General features: G+C 51.4%; 1 protein-coding gene across 4 annotated transcripts in view; it reads right to left on the bottom strand.

Moving 5' to 3' along the window:
• Positions 1-24,401, bottom strand: part of ITPR3 (inositol 1,4,5-trisphosphate receptor type 3) — a 75,227-nt gene that overhangs the window by 38,311 nt on the left and 12,515 nt on the right. For 2 of the 4 annotated variants that reach the window (XM_055264699.2, XM_063632333.1), the window contains 3 exons: positions 17,709-17,779; positions 2,654-2,775; positions 537-623 (listed from right to left, as the gene is read on the bottom strand). In XM_055264699.2, coding sequence (XP_055120674.2) covers positions 537-623; positions 2,654-2,775; positions 17,709-17,779 — 280 coding nt within the window. Of the gene's footprint in view, positions 1-536; positions 624-2,653; positions 2,776-17,708; positions 17,780-20,069; positions 20,090-20,411; positions 20,505-24,401 lie in introns of those variants that run through there. The other 2 variants (XM_055264700.2, XM_055264701.2) reach the window with 2 other exon arrangements.

Genomic DNA, 24,401 nt, shown 5'->3' on the forward strand with positions numbered 1-24,401 from the left:
TCAGACACCTGTCACAAACATACAGGCTGACACCCACAGCCACAACCACCGTCACACACAAGCATGCACACAACAGGCACACCCCCATGGACACACTGGTGATCACAAGAAAGAAGCTGTTCTAAATACATTACATAGATTAGCTCAAGTAACCTACAACGATCCAAGAGGGAAGTACTATTACTGCCTGATTTCACAGATGGGGAAACCGAGGCGCCAGGGGACATTAAGTAACTTGCCCAAGTTACACCATTAGGACTGGCAGAGCCAAGATTTGAATCCAGACAACGTGGCTCCAGACTCCATGCTGATGGCCACCATGCTATAAACACACCCATGGCACAGCTACTCAGGCCACACAGCAACAGACACATACACAGTCAGACGCACAGCTACACAGGTGGCCCTAGGGCCACTCATTCACCCGAGGACACACATGCACAGAGGGCAATGCCTGCCGGCAGCCCTCACCAGGCACCAGCCCAGCCTCTTAGGCAGGGAGAGGGGCAGGCGGGAGAGAGGCAGGCCAGCCTCACCTGGATCACACTGCCATACTTCACGACATCCCCGTGCACCTTCTTGTTCTCCGTGTCATTTTGCTTCTGCTCCATCTGCGCCGCGTGCTGGGCAGACACACACGCAAGTGAAGGGTGGGCTCAGAAGCTGCTCCTAGAGGGAGACATACCCCAGCCCCACACATGCACGCACACATGCACACAAACACACACACACACAGTCACCTTGGACTCCAGGACCCCTCGGACCCCTGCCCCAGCTCTTGGTGCTGCACCCAGAGTGCTGCACTCCGAGTGCGGAAGGCGGCCTGAGGTCTCACAGCACACACAGCCCAGGGAGCCAAATCCCTAACCCTCCCCAGCCACCTCCCCTGGAGAGGGCATGCCAGTAGGACCTTAAGCATCCCCAACAATCCCCTTACACCTCCAGGAACCTAAAGCTGTGTGTGTCTCACCACCCACTCCCACCTCACCAGACTCCCGATGCCCCAGACATGGGACCCCTGTCCCAGTCCAAACTCTGGCAGGGGCTGCTTGGTGCCATTTCCTGGCTCCCATCACCACCCCTACTCCTCTGCAACCTTCCCTCCCAAAACTGTGTGCATTCAGCCCACTGCCTCCAGGCAGCCCTCCCTGAGTGGTCACATCCCAATCTGATGGATCCACTGCTGGTGCCCTTCAGGATTTGGTTTGCATCCCGTTAAGAGACAGCTTTTTAGGCTCTTCTGTCCCTGTTAGACTGGAAGCTGCCTAAAGATAGGTGCCCTGCCTCCTCCACCAGATTAGGAGTTCCTGGAGGGCAGGAGCCCTGTCCCCTCCATCAGACTGGCACTCTCTGAGAGCAGTGGTCTCTGCCCTTTCCTCCTCCTCAGTCCTTTACTGAGACCGAGGCGAAAGTGGCAGCTGGAGAGCCTTGCCATGGACCATGTGACTTTCCACAAAGCAACAGCATGTGGCTGTGTGACCGCTTGCGGTTCTGATTATGTGGCTCTGCATAGGTGAATGCCCTCCCCCCAGGCCAGATCCCCAGCTCAGCCTCTACCTGCCGGCAGCAGGAAGGAAGCCTGTGGCAGCCCCCACCCCAGAAAGAGAGCTGGGGTATTAATACCAGAGCTCAAGCAGCCCACTGGCAGCTCCCTCTCTCCAGCCCAGTCCACAGCTATAAGGCACAGCCCAATGTCCCCATTCTAGACCCACCTCCTCTGGGCATGGGGCTTAGAGGAAGGGGACAGAAGGAAGCAAGGTTTGTATGACAAGGGGTGGGGCAACAGGGCCCGGGGCCCAGGCTACAAAGTTCTTGACCACAGCCAAAGCCTCCCACTCTCTTCGTGGTTTGGGGAATGGGGTTGGGACCCCGAGATCTGCCCAGGATGTGAACTGAGCCACTACCCACAAGGGGCTCATGAGCGACCACCACATCCCAGCATCATGGCATGACCCACATGTCTGAGGAAGCTAGGGTGAGCCAGAGACCTGGGGGCCATTTAGGCTCTACTGCAGACTCACAGGATGACCATGGACAGACCAGTCCCATCTAAGGGCCCCAGGCTCCAACTCTATAAAACAAGGGGGAGGTTAAGACTAGATCCAGGGCTCCCAAATTGGGTTCCCCAGAGCCACTGTCTCCAGGAGCCACTGGCAACTCCATGGACAGCTGTACAGGTTGTTTACTGCTCTACGGTGTCGACATTCCACTCTCTGAGCCATGCACCCTGGCACAGGGCTGTGCCAGCCTGGAGGAAGGGGCACTTTCTTCTCATTGACACAACAGAGTTATACAGACTGGTGGGTCACTGGGAAGGGATCCTACTCCCCCCACATCCCCTCCTTCACAGCAATTCACACCAATCTCTTGCATATTGAAATTTATATTTTTATTTTTTATTAATATTTTGTAGAGATAGGGTCTTGCTATGTTGCCCAAGCTGCTCTCAAACTCCTGGCCTCAAGCAATCCTCCTGCCTCGGCCTCCCAAAGTGCTGGAATTACAGGTGTGAACTGTCACGCCCATCGAGTTTCAGAAACCACTCAGCTCAGCCACAGAGCCCCTACTGGATCCGACAAGCAGCACCGCTGCTTGTGTACCCAGGTTCCTGGTACATGTGCACAGATGCACGCCCGCACACACACACACATACCTGCAGCTTCTGCAGCAACACCACGTCGGCGATCTTCTCCTTGTCCTGCTTAGTCTGCTTGGCCTTCCAGTACTGCTTCTGGGCCGAGTAGCGGTTCATGGGGCACACCTTGAAGAGGCAGTCTGTGGTGGGGCAGGTGGGGGGTGAGGGGAATGGTTCATTTGGGGCTCAGGGCCCTCCCTGGAGAAAACCCCAGCCTGCAGCTCTGCTCTCCCAACCCTTCCCCACCCCTGTTCCCTGCTGCAGGTAGAGAGGAAGCGGTTGGAAGAACCTCACAGAATTTGGAGCATCCTGGAATACACTGAGTAGAATGGGGAGGCTCAGAGGCAGGTTTGAGAGCAGTGCATCTCACTTGGTGGGGCGGACACGTGCCCTCTTCCCCTGGGAGATTTACCAGAGGCTGCTGGGGCCTCACCCTTACGCCATGTCTGTGCCCAGCTTTTGTGATTATTGGCAGCTAACAGCTCACATCTGCATCCTCCTTTAGCTAATTGCCTTGGCTGATGGAAACCATCTTGCACACAGATGCCTGGGAAATGACATACCCCTCTCCCCAGGGGCAGCCCCTAACCAGTGACTGACACAGGCATAGAACAGCCCAGCCTCTGGAGGGGACAGTCCGAGGAGCAGCTCACAGTCCTGAGCTCCCCGAGGGGTCAGGCTGAGGCGCTCCCCGAGGGGTCAGGCTGAGGCGCATCTTCCCCTGAAACCACACCCTTGCTCAGCTTCTTCCCCTGCCCTGTACAGAGAGGAAGAGGTTCCCTCACTGTGTTCTCCTGAGAACTTCCTCAATAATTCACCCATCTTAGGCTCTGCTTCTAGGAATCTGACCTAAGACAAGGCAAATCCAAATTCCAGAAACACGTTCTCAAATACAATTTTTATGTTGGCAAGTAGATAAAACAAGTGTCATTCCCATAAGCCTAAGCTGCAGGAAGGGTGTCCAATTTTTCTGCTTATCCAAAGGAGGCAGGAGTTGGAAAAGCCTGTTCGAAAGCTTGGTAGGAGGGGAGGGAGGATTCTGGGTGCTGGTGAGGGGCTGGTGTGGGTGACTGGGCCTGCGTAACAATAGCCTGGGCTGGGCTGGGAAGCAGTGAGCTCCCCATCACAGGAGGGATCCACAGCCTGGGCACAGAGCAGGACTCAGTGGCCCTGAGATCCCTCTCATGCTGCAGCTGTGTGAGCCCCTGATCGCACAATGCTCCGGCAGTGTGGAACAGAAAGGAGACAGCTGTGCGGGGAGATTGGAGAGGAGAGAGCCACTGGAGGGTCCCAGAAACAAAACCCCTTCTTCAGGTCCTTTCCTGTTCCCTCTAAGAAAGCTGTGTCTTTTCTCTGGTCAAAGCTGGTCATCCAGTCCCAGGGACCAAAGAAAAATTAGATTTTCTGTCCAGTTCACAAGGAGGCAAAAGCCCCATGGGACCATCGGGAGTAGAAACCGAGTGAACCAAAGATCAAGGAAGATAGAACTTCCTAGAAAGGAAAGGGAAAAATGGCAATTCCACAAGCAGATGGAGCCACCAAGGGCTGCCCCGCCTGGCCCCCTCAGCATTGCCAGCATGAGCGGACATCACTTCCGAAAGAGCACTCAGTTTGTTGGAGAGAGTGTGTCTTTTTTTTTTTTTTTTTTTTTGAGACACAGTCTCACTCTGTAGCTCAGGCTGGAGTGCAGTGATGCGATCTTGGCTCACTGCAACCTCCACCTCCCAGGCTCAAGCAATTCTCCTGTCTCAGCCTCCCAAGTAGCTGGGATTACAGGCATGCGCCACCATGCCTGGCTAATTTTTGTATTTTTAGTAGAGACGGGGTTTCGCCATATTGCCCAAGCTGGTCTTGAACTCCTGACCTCAAGTGATCCACCCACTTAGGCCTACAAAAGTGCTGGGATTACAGGCATGAGCCACCGCGCCCGGCTGAGAGTGCATCTTTATGGGTTCGGCTCGGCCCTCAGGAGGCAGCTGGGGTCCTCCTGCTTCTTCAGGCTGGATTGGCACTCCCAGGGCTTCCCCACATCATTTTGTGGATCTCACTGCCTTGTTAGAGGCAGGCAGTTCCCAACAGAGTGGTGGGGAATGGGGCACACCAGGGAATGTTCCAGAAATTCAGTGGGCAGGGAGTGATTTGGGTTGTACCACCAATTGTCACAGTGGCATTTAGTGAGCAGAACAGGGATGCTAGACACCTACACCACAGAGATTATCCTGGGTGATGCCTGATGGCAAATGTCCTGCCCACACGCATAGGTGGACATCTATGAGCAGTGTTCTGGGCCTAGAGCTATACACAGAGGCACAAATTTTTTTTGCATGGATTTAGCAAACACTGAATTTTCCAGGAATGCAACTCCAATATAAACTGAGGGAAAGCTGTCCTTTACGTTGTTCAAATTTTCCCAGGAGTTTTCTGCTATTTCCGAAAATACATCACTCATGGCCACACCAAATGGGTGCATGTGTGGCTGCCACATTCATGATTTAAAGGCAAGTGGGCTGGGCACAGCAGCTCATGCCTGTAATTCCAGCACTATGGGAAGCCGGGGCAGGAGGATCACTTGAGGCCAGGAGTTTGAGACTGGCCTGGGCAACATGACGAAATCCTGTCTGTACAAAAAAAAAAAATTTAATAAAAAATTATCAAAGGCAGCAAGTGGTGGGAAAAAATAAAAATCATTTTAAAAAATAAAAAATTAGCCAGGCATGGTGGTGTGCATCTGTAATCCCAGCTGCTCAAGAGGTTGAGGCAGGAGGATCGCTTGAGCCAAGATTTCAAGACCAGCCTTGGCAACATAGCGAGACATTGTCCCTACTAAAATTCAAAAAAATTAGCTGGGCGCGGTGGTACATGCCTGTAATCCCAGCTACTTGGGCGACTGAGGCAGGAGAATCACTTGAAACCAGGAAGTCAAGGCTGCAGTGAGCCCTGATCATGCCACTGCACTCCAGCCTGGGCGACAGAGCAAGACCCTGTCTAAAAAATAAAATATATATATTTTTAAAATTACTTTCCTTTCTTTTCTCTTTTTTGTCACACTTAGGACATTAAACTAGCTCATTCCCTCTCCCTGGCTCCAGGCTCACTCAGACCCTGGCTCTAGACTGCCACCATTTTGCATTATATAAATATGGATATATAGGCCAGACACAGTGGCTCACACCTGTAATCCCAGCACTTTGGGAGGCCGAGGCAGGCGGATCACGAGGTTAGGAGTTCGAGACCAGCCTGACCAACATGGTGAAACCTCATCTCTACTAAAAATACAAAAACTAGCCGGGCATGGTGGCACGCACCTGTAATCCCAGCTACTCAGGAGGCTGAGGCAGGAGAATCGCTTGAACTGGGCTTTGGGGGCGGAGGTTGCAGTAAGCTGAGATCACACCACTGCACTCCAGCCTGGGTGACACAGCAAGACACCGTCCCAAAAAATAAAAAATAAAAATATGGATATGGATAGATTATATTATTTATGAATTCCACTTTATGTTTTTTGCTACCCTCACCAGACTCAGGGGTGGGCAGGCTGGCAGGGCCTAGTTGAGCTCATCACTGTTTCTCCAGCCCCTAACCTGTTGGCTCAGCAAGCATCTGCCGGATGCATACATCAACCCAGAAATGACTTCCTCCTGTATAAGGAGGTAGGGTTTGATTTAGCCTTGGAGGGAGGAAGAGGTTACGAGGCACACAACTGGAGGAAAGGACAGGAGGTGGGAGAGGATATGGCACATCTAGAAACAGAACAGAGGTTCCTCCTGGCAGGGGCAGGGAGCTCATGCAGGAAAGAGGGGCCAGGCAAGGGAGGTGCTGAGCTGAGACCAGAGGGGCTGAGAGGTGCAGGGCCCTGTGTCTGAGCCCACAGGTCCTGGGGATTGTCAGCTACTTGGTCTCCACATGGCCCACCAGCCTCTTCGACCCCTAGTCCAGACAGGAGAAAAGGCAGAAAGGGACAGGTACAGCCCTTAGAGCAGGGGTCTCAAGCTTTTCCGACCTTGACTCACCTAAGAAATAAAACTTAGATCACCACTGCTTAAAACGGCATGAGGACTCCCTGCCCCTGCTCATGGTACCAGGCTCCAGGTCCGACAGGGCTGAGAACCATGGTGACCATCTATGGTGACAGAAAGCAACTAAAACAATGGGATTTTTTAAATGTGTGTTATGCTAAGACTTAAAGAATCAACAAGACGGTAAAGAATTACCCAACAAAAAGAGAAGATAGAAAGGAAAACAAAAGAGATAGAGAAACACCCAGCTACTTTTGCCTTGAGGCGACTTCCTGATTCCCAGAAGCATGGACTTTTATTTTGACAGCTTCTTCAGATGGAAGGATCAGAGGTCCAAGCCCAGGCCCACAGAAGGTGAGGGGTCAACAGGAGACCAGGACCCTAAAGGGATACAGTCTCAGACAAGGGCTGAGCCCACAGTAGAACAGCTCATGCCAGGAGCTAAAGATACCAGTTGGAATCCCCCAAATGGTTCAAGTAACCCCAAACGAGCTGGGCTTCAAGTGGGCTTGAACTGGTGAGACCCTCAGGAGTCTGGCAGAAGGAACAGCAGGGCCTTCCTGGAGGAAGGTACCTTCATCCTAGACTCAAACCAGATTTTTCAAATGCAATAACCAGTATATGCTCAAAGAAAAGCAGGAATCCTTGGGAACCAGACACCACGAGGGAGAACAAGCCCACAAAATAGACGCTAAAAACAGACACACGCAGAGACTTCAGACGCAGACATCACCTGTGAAACAGATATGTCTTCTCTGCTTCAATCAATAAAAAAAAAAGCTTGAAGATCCCTGCAGAGAACAGAAAACGATAAAAAAATGGCACAGCAGACTGAAAAAAGAACCAAGTAGAACTTCTAGAAATAAAAAAAGCTTCAATAACCAAAATTTAAAACTCACTGGACTTATTTAACCAGAGAATAGCCAGAGCTAAAGAATTAATGAAACCATAACAGCCCTATAGGGTGGATGCATTCCAATTCTATCCTATCCATTTCTGTCAATGATGGCTGAGCCAATACAAGTGACTTCACAGCCCACTAGCAGGTCAGAACCTGTGCCTGCATGAGACACACTACCCTGAAGCATCCCCGGGAGAGCAATGAAGTCAGAAAACAAAAAAGAGCCCTCCCTGCTCCTGACTCCTCCATATCTTTCTTGGAAACTTAATACCTGGAACTTGTGGATTCAACTTTTTCTCTCACATAGATCCTCCCTCAGAGCCTTGCCCACACATACACGTGCCAGAAGATGCCGAATGAACAAATAAACAGGTAGGTAGACTTGGGGCCCGTCGCCATACACATCCCATGCTTCTACTGCGCTGCGCTCCTTGCCCAAAGGCAGCCCTGTCAGAACCCCAGAAGGCGCCTGAGCTTTCCCTGTCACTAAACCACAAGGCTGAAGGGCAGAGAGGAGGGTGGATGCGTAGCCAGGAGACTGGGCCCACACAGGAGTTGCAGCATCAAAGGCCATGAGAAAAGGTGGAGGGTCCAGGGAGGTTTCCTGAAGTAAGGATTGTGTGTCCTGGGGTGTGTACCTGTGGATGACGGGGCACAGGGCTGATGAGGCTGCAGACAAGAGGCTATTCATTTATTAAATAAGGTCAGTCAACATTCATCCAATACTGACTAAGGTGCCTACCACTCCAAATGCCCACTGCCACTGCATACCATCATTCCAGGGCAAGGGGGATAGCTTTAAAATACACAAACTCCCAGGCCCTCCACAGATCTTGGCAGGTCTAGGGTGAGGTCTAGGAATATGCATTTTTAAAGGCACCTCTCCTCCACTCCCTTTCTACCCCAGATGGTTCTGCTGCTCCACCAAGCACCAGAGTAGAGGATCCAAGTCAAGGACAGAGAGCAAAGCAAGTTATACGGTTGCAGTAATGTCCAAGCTCTGCAAGAAATAATGCCTGCATCTGCTTCCAATCATCTTCAATGTTTAGACTCAACCTATAGAACAAAACACCCAAGATGTCATTGTGGTTATGGAAGAGAATGGAAAGGTCATTCAGTCTTGATGACTTAAAAATAAAAATAGGCCGGGCACGGTGGCTCACGCCTATAATCCCAGCACTTTGGGAGGCCGAGGCAGGCGGATCACCTGAGGTCAAGAGTTTGAGACCAGCCTGACCAACATGGAGAAACCCCATCTCTACCAAAAATACAAAATTAGCTGGCCGTGGTGCAGGCACCTGTAAGCCCAGCTACTTGGGAGGCTGAGACAGGAGAATCGCTTGAACCCGGGAGGCAGAGGTTGCAGTGAGCCGAGATCGCACCATTGCATTCCAGCCTGGGCAACAAGAGTGAAACTCCATCTCAAAACAAAAACAAAATAAAAATAAAAATAAAAATAAAAATACATGTGGCATAGGCCGGGCGCAGTGGCTCACACCTGTAATCTCAGCACTTTGGGAGGCCAAGGCGGGTGGATCACGAGGTCAGGAGTTCAAGACCAGCCTGGCCAAGATGGTGAAACCCCCGTCTCTACTAAAAATACAAACAAATTGGCCGGGCATGGTGGCGCAAGCGTATAATCTCAGCTACTCAGGAGGCTGAGGCAGAGAATTGCTTGAACCTGCCTGGTAGGTGGAGGTTGCAGTGAGCCGAGATTGCACCACTGCACTCCAGCCTGGGAGATAGAGCGAGACTCCGTCTTGGAAAAAAAAAAAAAATACACGTAGCAGCCTGGGCATGGTGGCTCACACCTGTAATCCCAGTAGTTTGGAAGTCCAAGGCAAGAGGATCACTGAGCCTAGGAGTTCAAGACCAGCCTGGGCAACTTGGTGAGACCCCCAATTTCTACAAAAATTTTTAAAAACTAGCCGGGTCTGTTGACATGCACCTGTGATCCCAGCTACTTGGGAGGCTTGAGGCAGGAGGATCACTTGAGCCCTGGAGGTCCAGGCTGGAGTGAGCCATGATTGTGCCACTGCACTCCAGACCCTGTCTCAGAAAAGAAAAAAAATACACATGGCAGTAGTGGGAGGGAGACATGGACAGAGTGCTTGGAGGAATTGACAGAATGAGGAAGAAAAAAAAAAGGGTAACTGAGACTCTCAGGTTTATAAAGGTGACCCTAGAGATTCTACAGGCCACAGGATGCTGTTGGGAGGATGAGGGGGGCAGTGGAAGAGCAGGCCATGAAAGCTAAATTATCATCTATCTTAGAAGGGCACCAACAGATACTCTAAAATTGGTAAATCAAGCAGTAGTGGCCAGGCACTGTGGCTCATGCCTGTAATCCTAACACTCTGGGAGACCAAGGCAAGAGGATTGCTTGAGCCCGGGAATTTGAGATGGGCCTGGGCAACACGGTGAGACCTCGTCTCTACAAAAAATAAAAAAAGTAGCCAGGCGTGGTGACGCACGCCTGTAATCCCAGCTGCTCAGGAGGCTGAGGTGGGAGGATGGCTTGAGCCTGGGAGGTCAAGGCTGCAGCGAGCCATGATTGTGCCACTGCACTCCAGCCTGGATGACAGAGAAAGACCCTGTCTCAAAAAAAAAAAAAAAAAAAGGAAAGAAATAGAATAATCATAACATTTGGAGACATGGGGGTAGCTAGCAGAAGAAACCATGAAAAGAGTTAAAAGGGGTTGCTTTCTCTTATTACATTGCTGGTGAGGGTGCAAAATGATACAATGGCAGTGGGGGGCAAGTGGCAATCACAGAGCTCCCACCCTCTGCCTCAGCAACCTCAGTGCTGGGCCTGCATTCTCGGAGCGCACCTGCGCTTACATAAAACGACCACAGAAGAGGGTCTTTGCTGCAGCACCAACAGGAATAATAAAAGACTTGAAACAGCCCAAGAGTCCATCGGGGGACTGCTGAAACAAATTACAACAGAGCCACATAACCCTATGTGTGCAATGCTATGTAGCCATAAGAAAGAGAGAAATTCTGACAGATGCTGCAACATGGATGAACCCTGAGGACATTATGCTAAATGAAATAAGCCAGTCACAAAAGGGCAAACACTGTATGATTCCACTTATATAAGGTACCAAGAGTAATCAAATTCATAGAAACAGAAAGTAGAATGGTAGTTGCAGGGGCTGGGGGGAGGAGGAAATGGGGAGTTATTGTTTAATGGGTATTGAGTTTCAGTTTTGCAAGATGAAAAAAGTTCTATGGATGGATAGTGGTAATGGTTGCACAGCAATGAAAATGTACGGAATGCTGCTCAACTGTACTTTTAACGATGGTTAAGATGATAAACTCCTTGTTATGTGAATCTTACCACAATTAAAAATAAGTGACTTTTGCCAGGCACAGTGGCTCACACCTGTAATCCCAATATTTTGGGAGGTTGAGGTGGGCAGATTGCTTGAGTCCAGGAGTTCGCTTATTTTCCAGCCTAGGCAACACAGTGAAACCCTGTCTCTACAAAAAATAAATAAATTAGCCAAGCATGGTGGCACGCACCTGTAGTCCCAGCTGCTCTGGAAGGTGAGGCACGATTGCTTGAGTCCAGAAGGTCAGGGCTGCAGTGAGCCATGGTGTCACTGCACTCTGACCTGGTCAACAAAGCAAGACCCTGTCTTAATAAATAAATAAATAAACTTTTTTAATGTTTAAGACAAATCACTATGTTATTTGTAGGAGACTATTTTCTCATGGTTGTTCAGGATATGCAACTAAAATGAATATACTTTTTTTCATCTTTTTTTTTGAGACAGGATCTCACTATGTCGCCCAGGTTGGAAAGCAGTGGTGCAATCACGGCTCACTGCAGACTTGACCTCCTGGCCTCATGCGATCCTCCCACCTCAGTCTCTTGTGTAGCTGAGACTACAGGGGTGTGCCACCACATCCAGCTAATTTTTGTATTTTTGTAGAGACGGGGTTTCACCACGTTGCCCAGGCTGGTCTCAAACTCCTAGGCTCAAGCAATCCACCTACCTGGGTGTCCCAAACTGCTGGGATTACAGGCATGAGCCACCACGCCTGGCTAAAGTGAATATAATTAATGAAAGAGAGAGAGAGGAAGTTTGAGCTTCTATATATTAAGAGAGAAAGATCTCCAGAAGGGTCTGTCTACAGCAAGATTAAAAAGCAAAACCAGCAAAAAACAGAATAGTGTATATAGAATGCTATCTTTCTGTAAGAAAAGGGAAAATCTGGATATATGTTTGTATTTGCAGAATGGAACACTGGAAGAGACATAAGCAATTAAAGACAGTGATGACCTAAAAAGGCAGTGGTGGAGGGGGTGGGGGGTGGGAAGAGGGTGGGAGCAGACTCTCAGTGTGTGTTTGTATGATGTTTTGATGTTTTAACTGAATGAATAAATTACCTAGTTAGATTTTCTTATATGGTTGCCCCTGGAGAGGGAGAAAGGAGGTTGAGTGAGGAGGGTAGAGTGGAGCACCAGGGTAGAGTGGGGGATCCTAGATCATGTATTTCTCTTACTTTTATAAAAAAGGAAAAAAAGGAGTAAGAGTACATTTTCAGCCAGGCGTGGTGGCTCACGCCTGTAATCCTAACACTTTGGGAGATCGAGGCGGGTGGATCACGAGGTCAGGAGTTCGACGCCAGCCTGACCAACATAGTGAAACTCCGTCTCTACTAAAAATATAAAGATTAGCCGGGTATGGTGGCACGTGCCTGTAATCCCAGCTACTCAGGAGGCTGAGGCTGGATAATCGCTTGAATCCAGGAGGTGGAGGTTGCAGTGAGCTGAGATCGTGCCATTGCACTCCGGCCTGGGTGACAGAGTGAGACTCCATCTCAAAAAACGAAAGAAAAAAAAAAGAGTACATTTTCAGTGACCAAAAAACTTATGAAAAGGTGCTCAACCTCACTAGTAGTCACAGAAATGTAAATGAAAACCACAGTAAGATGCCATTTCACACCCAGCAGGCTGGAAGAAATTTAAGTGGGACAAGACCAAGTGTGGCAAGGATGTGGGCAGAGCGAAGGGAGCTGCCCCCACAGTTGCCACAGGGTCACTTCTCATGCCATGGAGGTGCATCCCTCTCACCTAGTAATCCCCCCACTCAGAACATACCAGAGGAACCCGAGCACACGAGCCTAAGGAGGCTCACTGCAGCATCGCAGGCAATTGCCAAAAGCTGGAAATGAGCTGAAAGTCCATCAACAGGAGCGCCAATGAAGGGATTCAGTTTATCACCCAATGGAATGCAACATTGCAGTTAAATACATGAACTACAGCCGTGTATCAACTCAGATAAATCTCGAAAACAGTACAGAATTTATTTTTATTTTACTAATTTTTTGTTTGTTTGTTTGTTTGTTTGTTTGTTTGTTTGAGACAGCGTCTCCCTGTGTCACCCAGGCTGGAGTGCAGTGGTGTGATCTTGGCTCACTGCAACCTCCGCCTTCCGGTATCGAGCAATTCTCCTGCCTCAGCCTCCTGAGTAGCTGGGAGTACAGATGCCCACCACCGCACCCGGCTAATATTTGTATTTTTAGTAGAGACGGGGGTTTCACCTTGTTGGCCTAGCTAGTCTCAAACTCCTGACCTCAGGTGATCCGCCTGCCTTGGCCTCCCAAAGTGCTGGGATTATAGGCATGAGACACTATGCCTGGCCAGGAACCAGTATAGAATTTAAAAAGTGCAAAAGGATTTGTCCAGAACGCTACCTTTAATATATGGGGTTTAAAAAATATAAAAACTCAGCCAGGTGCAGTGGCTCACACCTGTAATCCCAATACTTTGGGAGGCCAAGGCGGGTGGATCACCTGAGATCAGGAGTTTAAGACCAGCCTGGCCAACACGATGAAACCCCATCTCTACTAAAAATACAAAAATTAGCTGGGCATGGTGGCGGGCGCCTGTAATCCCAGCTACTTGGGAGGCTGAGGTGGGAGAATCACTTGAACCCGGGAGGGAGAGGTTGCAGTGAGCTGCAATCGCACCATTGTGCTCCAGCCTGGGCGACAGAGCAAGACTCTGTCTCAAAAAAAAAAAAAAAAAAAAAAAAAAAAACCCATATTGTGCACGGTTACATCCCTATGCATTAATTAGCAAAAGCATTAAAACAGACCCCTGGTCAAAGCTTTGTGTTAGGCATGAATAAAAAATAAAAATAAAACAGGCCCTTGAATGATGCACACCAATTTCTGACAAGTGTTTACCTCTGGAGAAGGCAGGAGAGGAAGGGGAAGGGAGGAAGATGTAGGGGGCTTCGGCTACAGCTATGTTAATTCTTTAAAAGTAAAAAGATCTGGGGCAGGCGCAGTGGCTCACGCCTGTAATTCCAGCACTTTGGAAGGCCGAGATGGGTGGATTGTCTGAGGTCAGGAGTTCAAGACCAGCCTGGACAATAAGGTGAAACCCTATCTCTACTTAAAAAAAAAAAAAAAGTAAAAAGATCTGAAATAAACGTAGCAAAATGGATTTGACAAAGCTCAGCAGTGCGTGCATGGGGTGTGTGTTATTTTTCTCTTTCTTTTTTTTTCCCCTGAGACAAAGTCTTGTTCTGTCACCCAGGCTGGAGTGCAGTGGCACGATCTCAGCTCACTCACTGCAAACTCTGCTTCTTGGGTTCAAGCAATTCTTCTGCCTCAGCTTACCAAGTAGCTGGGATTACAGGCACATGCCACCATGCCCGGCTAATTTTTGTGTTCTTAGTAGAGACAGGGTTTCACCATGTTGGCCAGGCTGGTCTCGAACCCTGCACCTCGTGACCTGCCTGCCTCAGCCTCCCAAGTGCTGGGGTTACAGGCGTGAGCCACCGCGCCTGGCCCTATTTTCTCTTTACTATTGTGTAGACTTGAAATATGTCTTAATCACAATAACAATAAGCCGGCCTTGGAGCATGGACAGGTAGAGGAGGCGTAGGCTAGGGAAGGGGGCATCCAGTCACGCAAACGGAGGGCAGTCACCTCATCACTCTCCTCCCTGGCACCTGCCCCCACACACTTGTCTTGGGGGCACTGGGGCTGGGGGTGCAGGCTTTTGAGCTTCCCTGAGGTAGACTTGGAGACAAGGGCTACCCAAGTCCCTTGCCCCAACAGGAGGAGGAAAAGAAGGAAAAAGGGCTAGGAGAGGGAATGTGCCCCAGGCTCAGCCCAGTCAGCAGCCTGGGACTCACGGCAGCCACAGCCTGAAACGTTACAGCCAGGCAGAGTTCAAGGGCTGGCCTAGCGTGGGTGGCACACATACCAGGGCATCAGCAGCCTGGGCCTCCCAGGGCCTTGCCCAGCTCTGGAAATAATTCCCTGAACATGTTGGGGCTTAGGGTGGCTTTGAAGGTGGCTGGAGCTGAAGCCACAAGCAAGGAGCCATGCAGGGGTTCCTTCCTGACGTGGGGGTGGTGGGGGCTTTGTGAGTCCAGCCTCCAGGGTCAGCAAGTGAAAGGGGAGCTGGCAGGGAGCCGGGCAGGGAGCTGGGAGTCCCAGCAATGGCCAGGCTCACCCCAAGATGGTGGGGAGCAGAACTTCTGGAAGTCTTCAGGACAAGGCCATTTCTGATGACCACCAGCCAACTTCTAAAATGCCTGCCATAACCCCACCCCCTTGCTGGGTCTCACCCTCCAGGGCCAGTGGAAACACTGAAAGCCAGGACTCCTGGCTTGAGGCCAAGCCCCATCTTTTTCTTTTCTGGGCTCCAGTGTCAAAACTGAAGAGGCTATAGTCCATGTCTCTCGTCCCACATTCTAATGCCCCAACTTGTACTCGCCAGCCACAGGGTGTACGGAGGCCTGGCTCTGTCCCAGAAGGTCGGCTCCACTCAGGTCCCAACATGGCCATAGGGAGTCCAGAGGGGCCTCTACCCACCTCACCAAGACATCAAGGAACCAGAAACTGGGGCAGAGAAGAGGGGGAAGGAGATGGAGTCTGAACCTTTCTCTTCCACATCACTTTGCTGGATGGACCCAGCAAGGATGAGACCACAGGGTGGCCCAGGTAACCTGGGGTGGGCCTCATTCACAGGCTTTGGGAAAATGGAGAAGAAGCAATGAGGGGCCTGGGGGAGGAGGGAAGGGGAAGGCGCAATGAAGACAGAGGAGGGCAAGAAGTCAAAGGTGCATTTGTTCTGCTAAGTGGCTTTGTTGTTGTCAAAAACTGGCCCCAAACTGTCCACTAGAAGCCTAGGGCAAGTCTTCCTCGGTCACACCCACCTCCCTGTCACCAGCCTGTCACACCACACAGCTGCCCACACACACCTCAACACACATGCAAAGCTTCCCCTTCCAGTCCTGGCAGAGCCCACCCATGGGACCCTCACCTCTCTCTCTTTTTCTCTCTGTCTCTAAGTTCTTTCCAAGAACTAGACTAAATCCTGCTACTAGACGGCAATCCACCCTCCATCTGCAGCCTCAACGCCCTCCCATTTTCGACTCCAGGAGAGGCCCAGGCCTCCTGTCTCTACCCGTCCGTCCTTCAGGGAACTGGGACAGGCGAGGTCAGAGCTGTGCCTCCAAGTGAGCACATGAAACCCACAGAGCCTGGGCTCCACTGGGGGAATTCACAACAACAGGACATGGAGCAGCCAGGCCTGAGTGAGGAGCAGGGCAAGAGGACGCTGGGGAGGGGCCCTGTGCATGCATTGATTACTCAAATGTGCTCGGGGACCCACCGTGTGGCAGATACTGCAGGTAAAACAGCAAACAACAGCAACAAAAACACAGAAATCCCTCCCCTGGTAGAACTGACATTCTAGTGGGGCAGAAAAATGGCAAACACAAATAAATAAAATACACTGAGCACAGCAGATTCACACTACAGAGAAAAAGAAAGCAGGGAAGGGAGGTGGGCCCAGCAGTGCGATTTTGTATTGAGTGGTCAGGGAAGGCCTCGCTGAAGATGTGAGACCTAACGCTGCTGAGCATCTGGGCTGCATGGATATTTGAAGAAAGAACGCTCAGGGCAGAAGGAACAGCAAAGATGTGGAGGCGGGTGTGTGGCTGGTGACTATGAGGAATGGCAGGGAGGCTGGTGTGGTTGCAGGGAAGTGGGAGGGGGCAAGGGGGAGAGGATGAGGTGGAGAGGCAGCAGGGGCCAACGGTGTAGGGCGAAGGGGCCTTATGGTGGTGAGGTTCGTCCAGGGCCAGGGCAGTTCCCACCTAAGACCTCCACCAGCCAAAACCCTCACTCAGAGCCCCGTGATGGAAGCAGGAACAGAATTCCAGACAGGGGACCCCTCTGCAGGTTCCAAGTGATGGGCAAGGCCCCCGGCAGCCAGCCAGCCAAGGATGCCGCCAGATTGTCTTAAATCCCGCTCCCCTTCCAGCATCCCCCTCGAGGACAATCCCAGCTAAGCTTTCCCCAGAGGAGCAGCCACGCGGGCAGACTTGGTGGCAGCAGGCCCAGCGTGTTGCTGCCTGCTCCCACCCTGCCCAACACGCCCAGGACCTGTCTGTCTGACTGTCAGTCGGTCTCAGCCCTCACAGGTAAGCACAACAATAGCACCTCACCCTGGCTTGGCATAATGACAGCCAGGCTATTGTTTAATCCCCACAAAGGCCCTCAGCCTGCTGGGTGGCCTGAGGAGCCTACTGACCACGCAGGACAAGGCCCCGTGAATGAAGTCGCTTGCTCAAGGTGAATTCTCACCAACTTCCCACCAAGGGCCTTTGTCATTAGAGCCTCCTGCAGGGCAGGACTCACACACAGGAGGGGGCTGAGGACACAGCCAGGGTCAGAAGAGTTCTGGAAACCATGGGGTCCAAATCTCTTACCATGCAGATGAGGAACTGAGGCACAGGGAAGGGCTGTCACCAGGGCCTCCTAAAGTCTAAGACAATTCTCTTTTCCACCCGTTCCCTCAGAAAACATCCAGTCACACAGACAAAGAAAGCCCTGTGGCTGTGGAGATTTTGGAGGGAGAATGGGCTCCTGGCCAGAAGTGGGTGTGCCTCTGAGAAGTGGGGTGTGGCCCCGGAAAATGAAGGGAATGGCACGTCTGTGCCAAGATGGCAGCAGTGCAAGCCAAGGGGGATTCCGCCGACAGCGGAGTGAGGTCTCCAGGGCAGTGTCACATCTAATCCAGCCACTGGGGCTGAATGCAGTTGAATAAATTCCATCGCAGGTCCAGGACCCTGCAGCCTGGTAGGGGCGGGGGCAGAGGAAACGGAGGTCTTACCTCGGAATTTCTTAGGGGGGTTGTCCAGGTCCCCGGCCGCAGGCTCCACCACACAGCGGTCATCCACCAGCCTGGGGAACAAGGCAGCTCAGTCAGCAGGAGAGAAGAGACCTATCTCCCACAGCATCCCTCCCGTAGAGCAGGGGATGCCAGGGCACCAGTGAGCCCCTAAGATAATTCCTCCATCTCTAACAAGCTCCCCACCATCAAGTCATTCTTTCCTGGCACCACGGTTGAAAGGCAAGGTGTCTCTTGGGGGTGGGGAGAACCCCAGGAAGAACACAGAAGCACAGCCAGCCCACCCCAACCCCTGACTGGAGCTGCAGCTGTCCTGGGGGGACTCCGCCACCAGTTGGGCCTGTCACATGCTGCAGGTGTATCTCCTGTTCCAGCCCTGAGACCCTGCTGCCCTGATGGGACGGGCAGTGGGTGAAGGGGGCAGGAGAGGAGGAGAAAAACAAAAGCATAGAGGAGTGGAAGGGAGGGAGACAAAGAGAGTCAGAAAGACAAAAAGCATAAGAAACAGAAGCAGAGAGAGACCAGAGACAGACAGATGAGAGAAGCACAGGAGATACCAAACTAGCGGCATGAGTCTTTAGGTCTCCAAGGAAGGATGATGAGTCTTACGCCTTCCCAGCCTCAGTCAGGCCTCATTTCAAATGAACCTCATTTGGTTCACCCTAGGACAATTTCCCTCTTATAGCCATGCTGGTGTTAATCTTGCATCTCTTGAGGGCATTCATTTACCCATCCATCTATCCACCCATCCACTCATCCCTCCACCCATCCATCTACCCAGCCCCCCATCATCCATCTATTCATCCACCCACCCATGCACCCATCCATCCACCCATCCACCCATCTACCCATCCAGCCACGCTTCCTGCATTTAAAATTTGTCAATGCCACTCCAGCCTCTAAGATAAAGTGATGCTGATCACCCACCATGTCAAAGGCCAACTCTGTCTCAACACCCCCATGCCTGTTACCTCTGAATTCTCACCAACTTCCCAGCAAGGGGCTTGTTTTTAGTGCCATTTTACTGAGGAGAACACTGAATCTGAATATTAAATAACTTGCCTAAACCCACAGAGCTGATTTCAAAGCCCATGCTCCTTCTGTACCTCCTCTCCCTGGGTTGGTTAACAAAGTCTTTTCTGTTTTTTTCTCGAGACAGAGTCTCACTCTGTCGACCAGGCTGGAGTGCAGTGGCGCAATCTCGGCTCACTGCAACCTCTGCCCCCCGGGTTCAAGCAATTCTCCTGCCTCAGCCTCCTGAGTAGCTTGGATTACAGGCACCCGCCACCAGGCCTGGCTAATTTTTGTATTTTTAGTAAAGACGGGGTTTCACCATCTTGGCCAGGCTGGTCTCAAACTCCTGACCTCGTGATCCACCTGCCTCAGCCTCCCAAAGTGCTGGGATTACAGGTGTGAGTCACCACGCCCAGTCTAACAAGGTCTTTTGTGATCTGACCTCTACCTACTCCCTAGCTAGCCTCACTATTTCCTTGCCCCAACTCTACTAAACCTCCAGTTGATCCCAAGGTCCCTGGAGCTCTCATCTCTCCAGAGGCAGTCCTGGCAGCCTGCAGTGCCTTAATACTCACTCCACCCTGGCCCCATGAAGCCACAGGCCTAGCAAAACTCCATCCTTCCACCCTTAGCTCTGCTCTCCTACTCTGCAAAGCCTTCCTTGGCCAGCCCCTGTGGGCCTCCCTCCTTCGTGTTCTGGCACCTGGTCTTGGCAGTGTCTCTCCCTACTTCTTGACTTGCTGTGTCTACACTGTGAGTTCCTTGAGAACGGAGCCCCTGTGTGTTTTCTTTGGAATGATTAACACCTTGCACAATGCAAAGCGTTATGATATAATAAGAAATACATATTTGGTCTTCATCCCGGCTCCTGGCCAGAGCTCTTAAAGCCCTTGTAAAAAGCCGGGCGCGGTGGCTCACGCTTGTAATCCCAGCACTTTGGGAGGCCGCGGCGGGCGGATCACGAGGTCGGGAGATCGAGACCACAGTGAAACCCCGTCTCTACTAAAAATACAAAAAAATTAGCCGGGCGTGGTGGCGGGCGCCTGTAGTCCCAGCTACTCGGAGAGGCCGAGGCAGGAGAATGGCGTGAACCCGGGAGGCGGAGCTTGCAGTGAGCCGAGATTGCGCCACTGCACTCCAGCCTGGGCGACAGAGTGAGACTCCGTCTCAAAAAAAAAAAAAAAAAAAAAGCCCTTGTAACTTCCTAAGTGATAAAGGCAAGAAGAGTTACAATGTTTAGATTTTTGTATCCAGTTCCTGAAATAGATCGGAAGCAATAAAGATGAAATGGCATGAATTTTGTTCATTCCAAACCTATTTCAACCATACCTGGTTTTATGTTAATGAGGTGACTTCTGGAAAGCCCGAGGATGGGGCTGCCAGGGGAATAACTGTGTAATTTGAGGGTTCCCATTTTCAGCACCACCCCCGTCACAACCTCCTCCTGGAAGGAGAGAGCCGCTGAAGGTTAGATTAAACCACCAATGGCCAATGGTTTAATCCATCATGCCTATGTGGCCGGGCGCAGTGGCTCACGCCTGTAATCCCAGCACTTTGGGAGGCCGAGGCGGGTGGATCATGAAGTCAGGAGTTCGAGACCAGCCTGACCAACATGGTGAAACCACATCTCTACTAAAAATACAAAAATTAGCTGGGTGTGGTGGCACGCACCTGTAATCCCAGCTACACAGGAGGCTGCGGCAGGAGAATCGCTTGAACCCAGGAGGCAGAGGTTGCGGTGAGCCGAGATCACGCCACTGTACTTCAGCCTGGGCGAAAGAGCAAGACTTCGTCTCAACAAAAACAAAACAAAACAAAACAAAATAAAAAACATGCCTATGTAAGGCAGCCTCTGTAAAAACCCAAAAGGGGCCAGGCGCCAGTGGCTCACGCCTGTAATCCTAGCACTTTGGGAGGCCGAGGCAGGCTAATCACCTGAGGTCAGGAGTTCGAGACCAACCTGGCCAACATGGCGAAACCCCCGTCTCTACTAAAAAAAAAAAATAGCCGGATGTGGTGGCGCACGCACACCTGTAACCCCAGCTACTCCGGACGCTGAGGCAAGAGAATCGCTTGAACCCGGGAGGCAGAGGTTGCAGTGAGCTGAGATTGAGCCACTGCACTCCAGCCTGGGCAACAGAGCAAAACTCCGTCTAAAAAAAAAAAATTAGCTGGGTGTTGTGGCACACGCCTCTAACCCCAGCTACTCAGGAGGCTGAGGCAGGAGAATCGCTTGAACCCGGGAGGCAGAAGTTGCAGTGAGCTGAGATCAAGCCATTGCACTCCAGCCTGGGCAACAGATCGGGACTCCGTTAAAAAAACAAACAAACAAAAAACCAGGTTGAGAGAGCTGGGCTGGTGAACACATGCGAGTACTGGGAGAGGGTCACCCCTGGAGAGGGCCTGGAAGCTCTGTATCTCCTGCTCCATATTAATCTCTTCCATCTGGCTGTTTTTCTGAGTTCTGTGAGCCATTCTAGCAAATTATTAAACATAAAGAGGGGGTTGTGGGAACCCCTGATTTATGGCTGTTTGGTCAGAAGCACCAGAGGCCCAGACTTGCGACTGGTGTCTGAGGTGACATTAGTCTTGGGGGACTGAGCTTTCCACCTGTGGGATCTGACACTGACTCCAGGTAGACAGTGTCAGAATTGAATTGAACTGCAGGACATCCAGGTGGTGTCCCCAGAGCACTGGAGAACTGCCTCATGTTTTCATATATTGTTATTTAAGTTTCTAATTCTACTTTGTTATTTCCATTTTGCAGACAGAGAAACCAGGGTATGGAGATGTTAAACAATCTGCAGAGCCAGGCTTTGAAGCCAGGCAGCCCAGCGTCAGAGCAGGCGCTGTGCAGGACTGCAGAATGACAGGGAGGGCAGAGGGTCCTCTGTCTCCTTTCCTCTCCCCGCCTCCAGCACCTGCTTAGTCCCCGGCCCTCTTCCCTTCTCCATCTGCACTCACGTCGTTGGGCATCTTGACCACACTCATGAACTTAAAAGCACCTCCAATACATTCACTGAGAACTCCCACATTCACCTCCCACGAACTCCAGCCTCAGAGATCTAACTGCCTGCTCGGCATCTCTACTTGGGTGTCCACAGGCATCGAAAACTCAGCCTGTGCAAGCTGAGCTCCTGGCCTCCCACCGGAACATGCTCCTCCGGGAGTCCTCCCCATCTCAGTTGATGGCTGCTCCATCCTTCCAACTGCTTGGTCCAAAAATCCTGGACCTAACCTTGGCTACTCCCTTCCACTCACACCTCACACAACCTGTCAGGAAATCCTGCGGGCTGCATCTTCAAAATACACAATCAGGTACAGAATTGGACCTCTTCTTGTCACTTTCACCATCACATTGTCCAGGCTCCCACCAGCTCTCACCTGGATTTCAGTAACTACCTCCTCATTGGTCTCCTGGGTTCCCCCTCCACTCCCTTCAGCCTGTTTCCCACACAGAAGCAGAGGGATCCCTTTAATATTTTATTTTTTTGATATGGAGTCTTACTCTGTCACCCAGGCTGGAGTGCAGTGGCATGATCTTGGCTCACTGCAACCTCCGCCTCCAAGGTTCAAGCAATTCTCCTGCCTCAGCCTCCCAAGTAGCTGGGATTACAGGTGCCTGCCACCATGCCCAGCTAATTTTTTTTTTTTTTTTTTTTTTTTTTTGTAGAGACAGGGTTTCACCATGTTGGCCAGGCTGGTCTCGAACTCCTGACCTCAGGTGATCCGCCTGCATCGGCCTCCCAAAGTGCTGGGATTCCAGGCGTGAGCCACCGTGCCGGCCAGGGGATCCCTTTAAAAGGTAAGTCAAATCAGGCCCGCACTCCACTCAGAACCCGCCAGAACCACCCATCTCAGAATAAAACCAAAGAACTTACATGACCTGAAAGACCCTCATGGTCCACCCCCTCACCTCTCTGATCGCATCTCCTCCCCAAACTCCTTCCCTTCACCCCTCTGCTCCAGCCCTGGAGCCCCCTCCAGGCTCCTCAAAGCCCCCAGGGGAGTGGGCACTGGCTCTTTCCTCTGCCCAGAACCCTCTACCTCCAGGATCCTCACCTCCTTCAGATCTGGGCTCAAACAAGCCTGTTCCCATGGAGACCCTCTCTCCCATTTTTATTAAAAATTGCAAACTGCTTCCTGCCACACTCAGTATGCCCCTCCCTGTGTAATTGTTATCCACAGCCTTTAGCATCACCTGGTTTGCTAGCTAGTTTACTTATTTTGTTTACTATCCCTTACCCTGACCCCATGGAATGTTAAGTGCCGTGAGGGCACAGACGTGTCTGTTTTGCTCCCTGCCGTATCCTCAGCACCCAAACCACTGCCTGGTGCAGAGAGGGGACACACAAAATACATACTGAGTTAACTAATTCGTTTTACTAGCTGTGCAGTAAAGTACACAAGAAGCAAAAGACAAGGTCCCTGCCTCAGGGAGTTTAAAATCTCATTGGGAAGACAAATCACATACTCAGAAGATAAATAATATAAAGAATATGTGTCAGAGCGGACTGGTGGTACCAGCCGTGGGTTTCATACAAATTCAGGGAAGGGAGATGTCACTGCTTGGCCAATCAGAGAAGGTGTGGGAGAAGCAGGAGCTGCTCAGAGCCTTGAATAATTCATAGAATTTCCTGTAAGATATTAGTGAATCAGATTAGCTGGTTGTCTCTTAGCAAAACCCTGAAGTGAGGGGACACAGGATGGATGAATTTTGATGGTGAGAGAAAGCAAGCATTGACCAGGGGTGATGGAGCAGCAGGGCAGCATGGAAGTTGTGCAGCTGAAGAGAGGCTGGCGGCAGTCCCCACAGCCCCCATCTTGACCAGCACACAGGGCCTTGTAGCGGCGGAAAGAGGAAGAGGCCGCAGAGTCCCCCTCCTCAGAGGGTCCCTGTCTGAGGAAAAAACTCATCCTCATCCCTGATCCCTCCACGCCTCTCCTGGGAACTCCCTGTCTGGGTCACACATGCAGGAAAGACATGCAAATTTGGGGGCCAAAGTGTTTTTCCTCACCCCTCTGGAGAAGCCCACCTGGTCATTAGGTGGATGTCCATTTGTCCGAGCCCACGCTGGCACAACTTCTGAAGCCCCGCCTCTCCAGCTCAGCCCTTCCCCATGCCAGTGCCCAGCAGTCCACAAAGAAGCAAGGAGTGCAAACAGAAGCCACTTAGAGAAGGGAGGGACGGGTCAGAAGGGGAGCACGGACCCCGGAGGGGAATTCAAACAAGGTTGGGAAGGAAAACATCCCAGATGTGCAGCTGAGCAGACGACAATGGTCTGTGGAAGGGACTGGAGCAGAGAAGCAAGCCCTGGGCAGGGCTACGGAAAGCAGGGAGGGTCGGTCAGGAGTGAGGACTTGGGAGGCAGGAGATGGGACCTTGGGCATTTTCTCCTGGGTCCGCCAGGACCAGCAAAACAGGCATATCTGGGAATGCTAGGCTCCATTCTGTGTCCCCCAAGAACCTCCAAGGGGTGGCACCTTGCCACCTTGCCTTCCTTGTTTTATTCTCCAGCTAGTGTTGAGCGCAGCCCCCACCTGGTGTGTGTAGATAAAGAAGGTGGCCCTGGGCAGATGTTTGCAGGGTCCCGCCGTGCCCCCAAGCTCCCCTCACCCGTGTCTTTGTGCATACTCATTAGGCCTAAGGGATCCCAAGAA

This window comes from Symphalangus syndactylus, chromosome 23 (assembly GCF_028878055.3).
Source record: "Symphalangus syndactylus isolate Jambi chromosome 23, NHGRI_mSymSyn1-v2.1_pri, whole genome shotgun sequence".
Taxonomy (NCBI): domain Eukaryota; kingdom Metazoa; phylum Chordata; class Mammalia; order Primates; family Hylobatidae; genus Symphalangus; species Symphalangus syndactylus.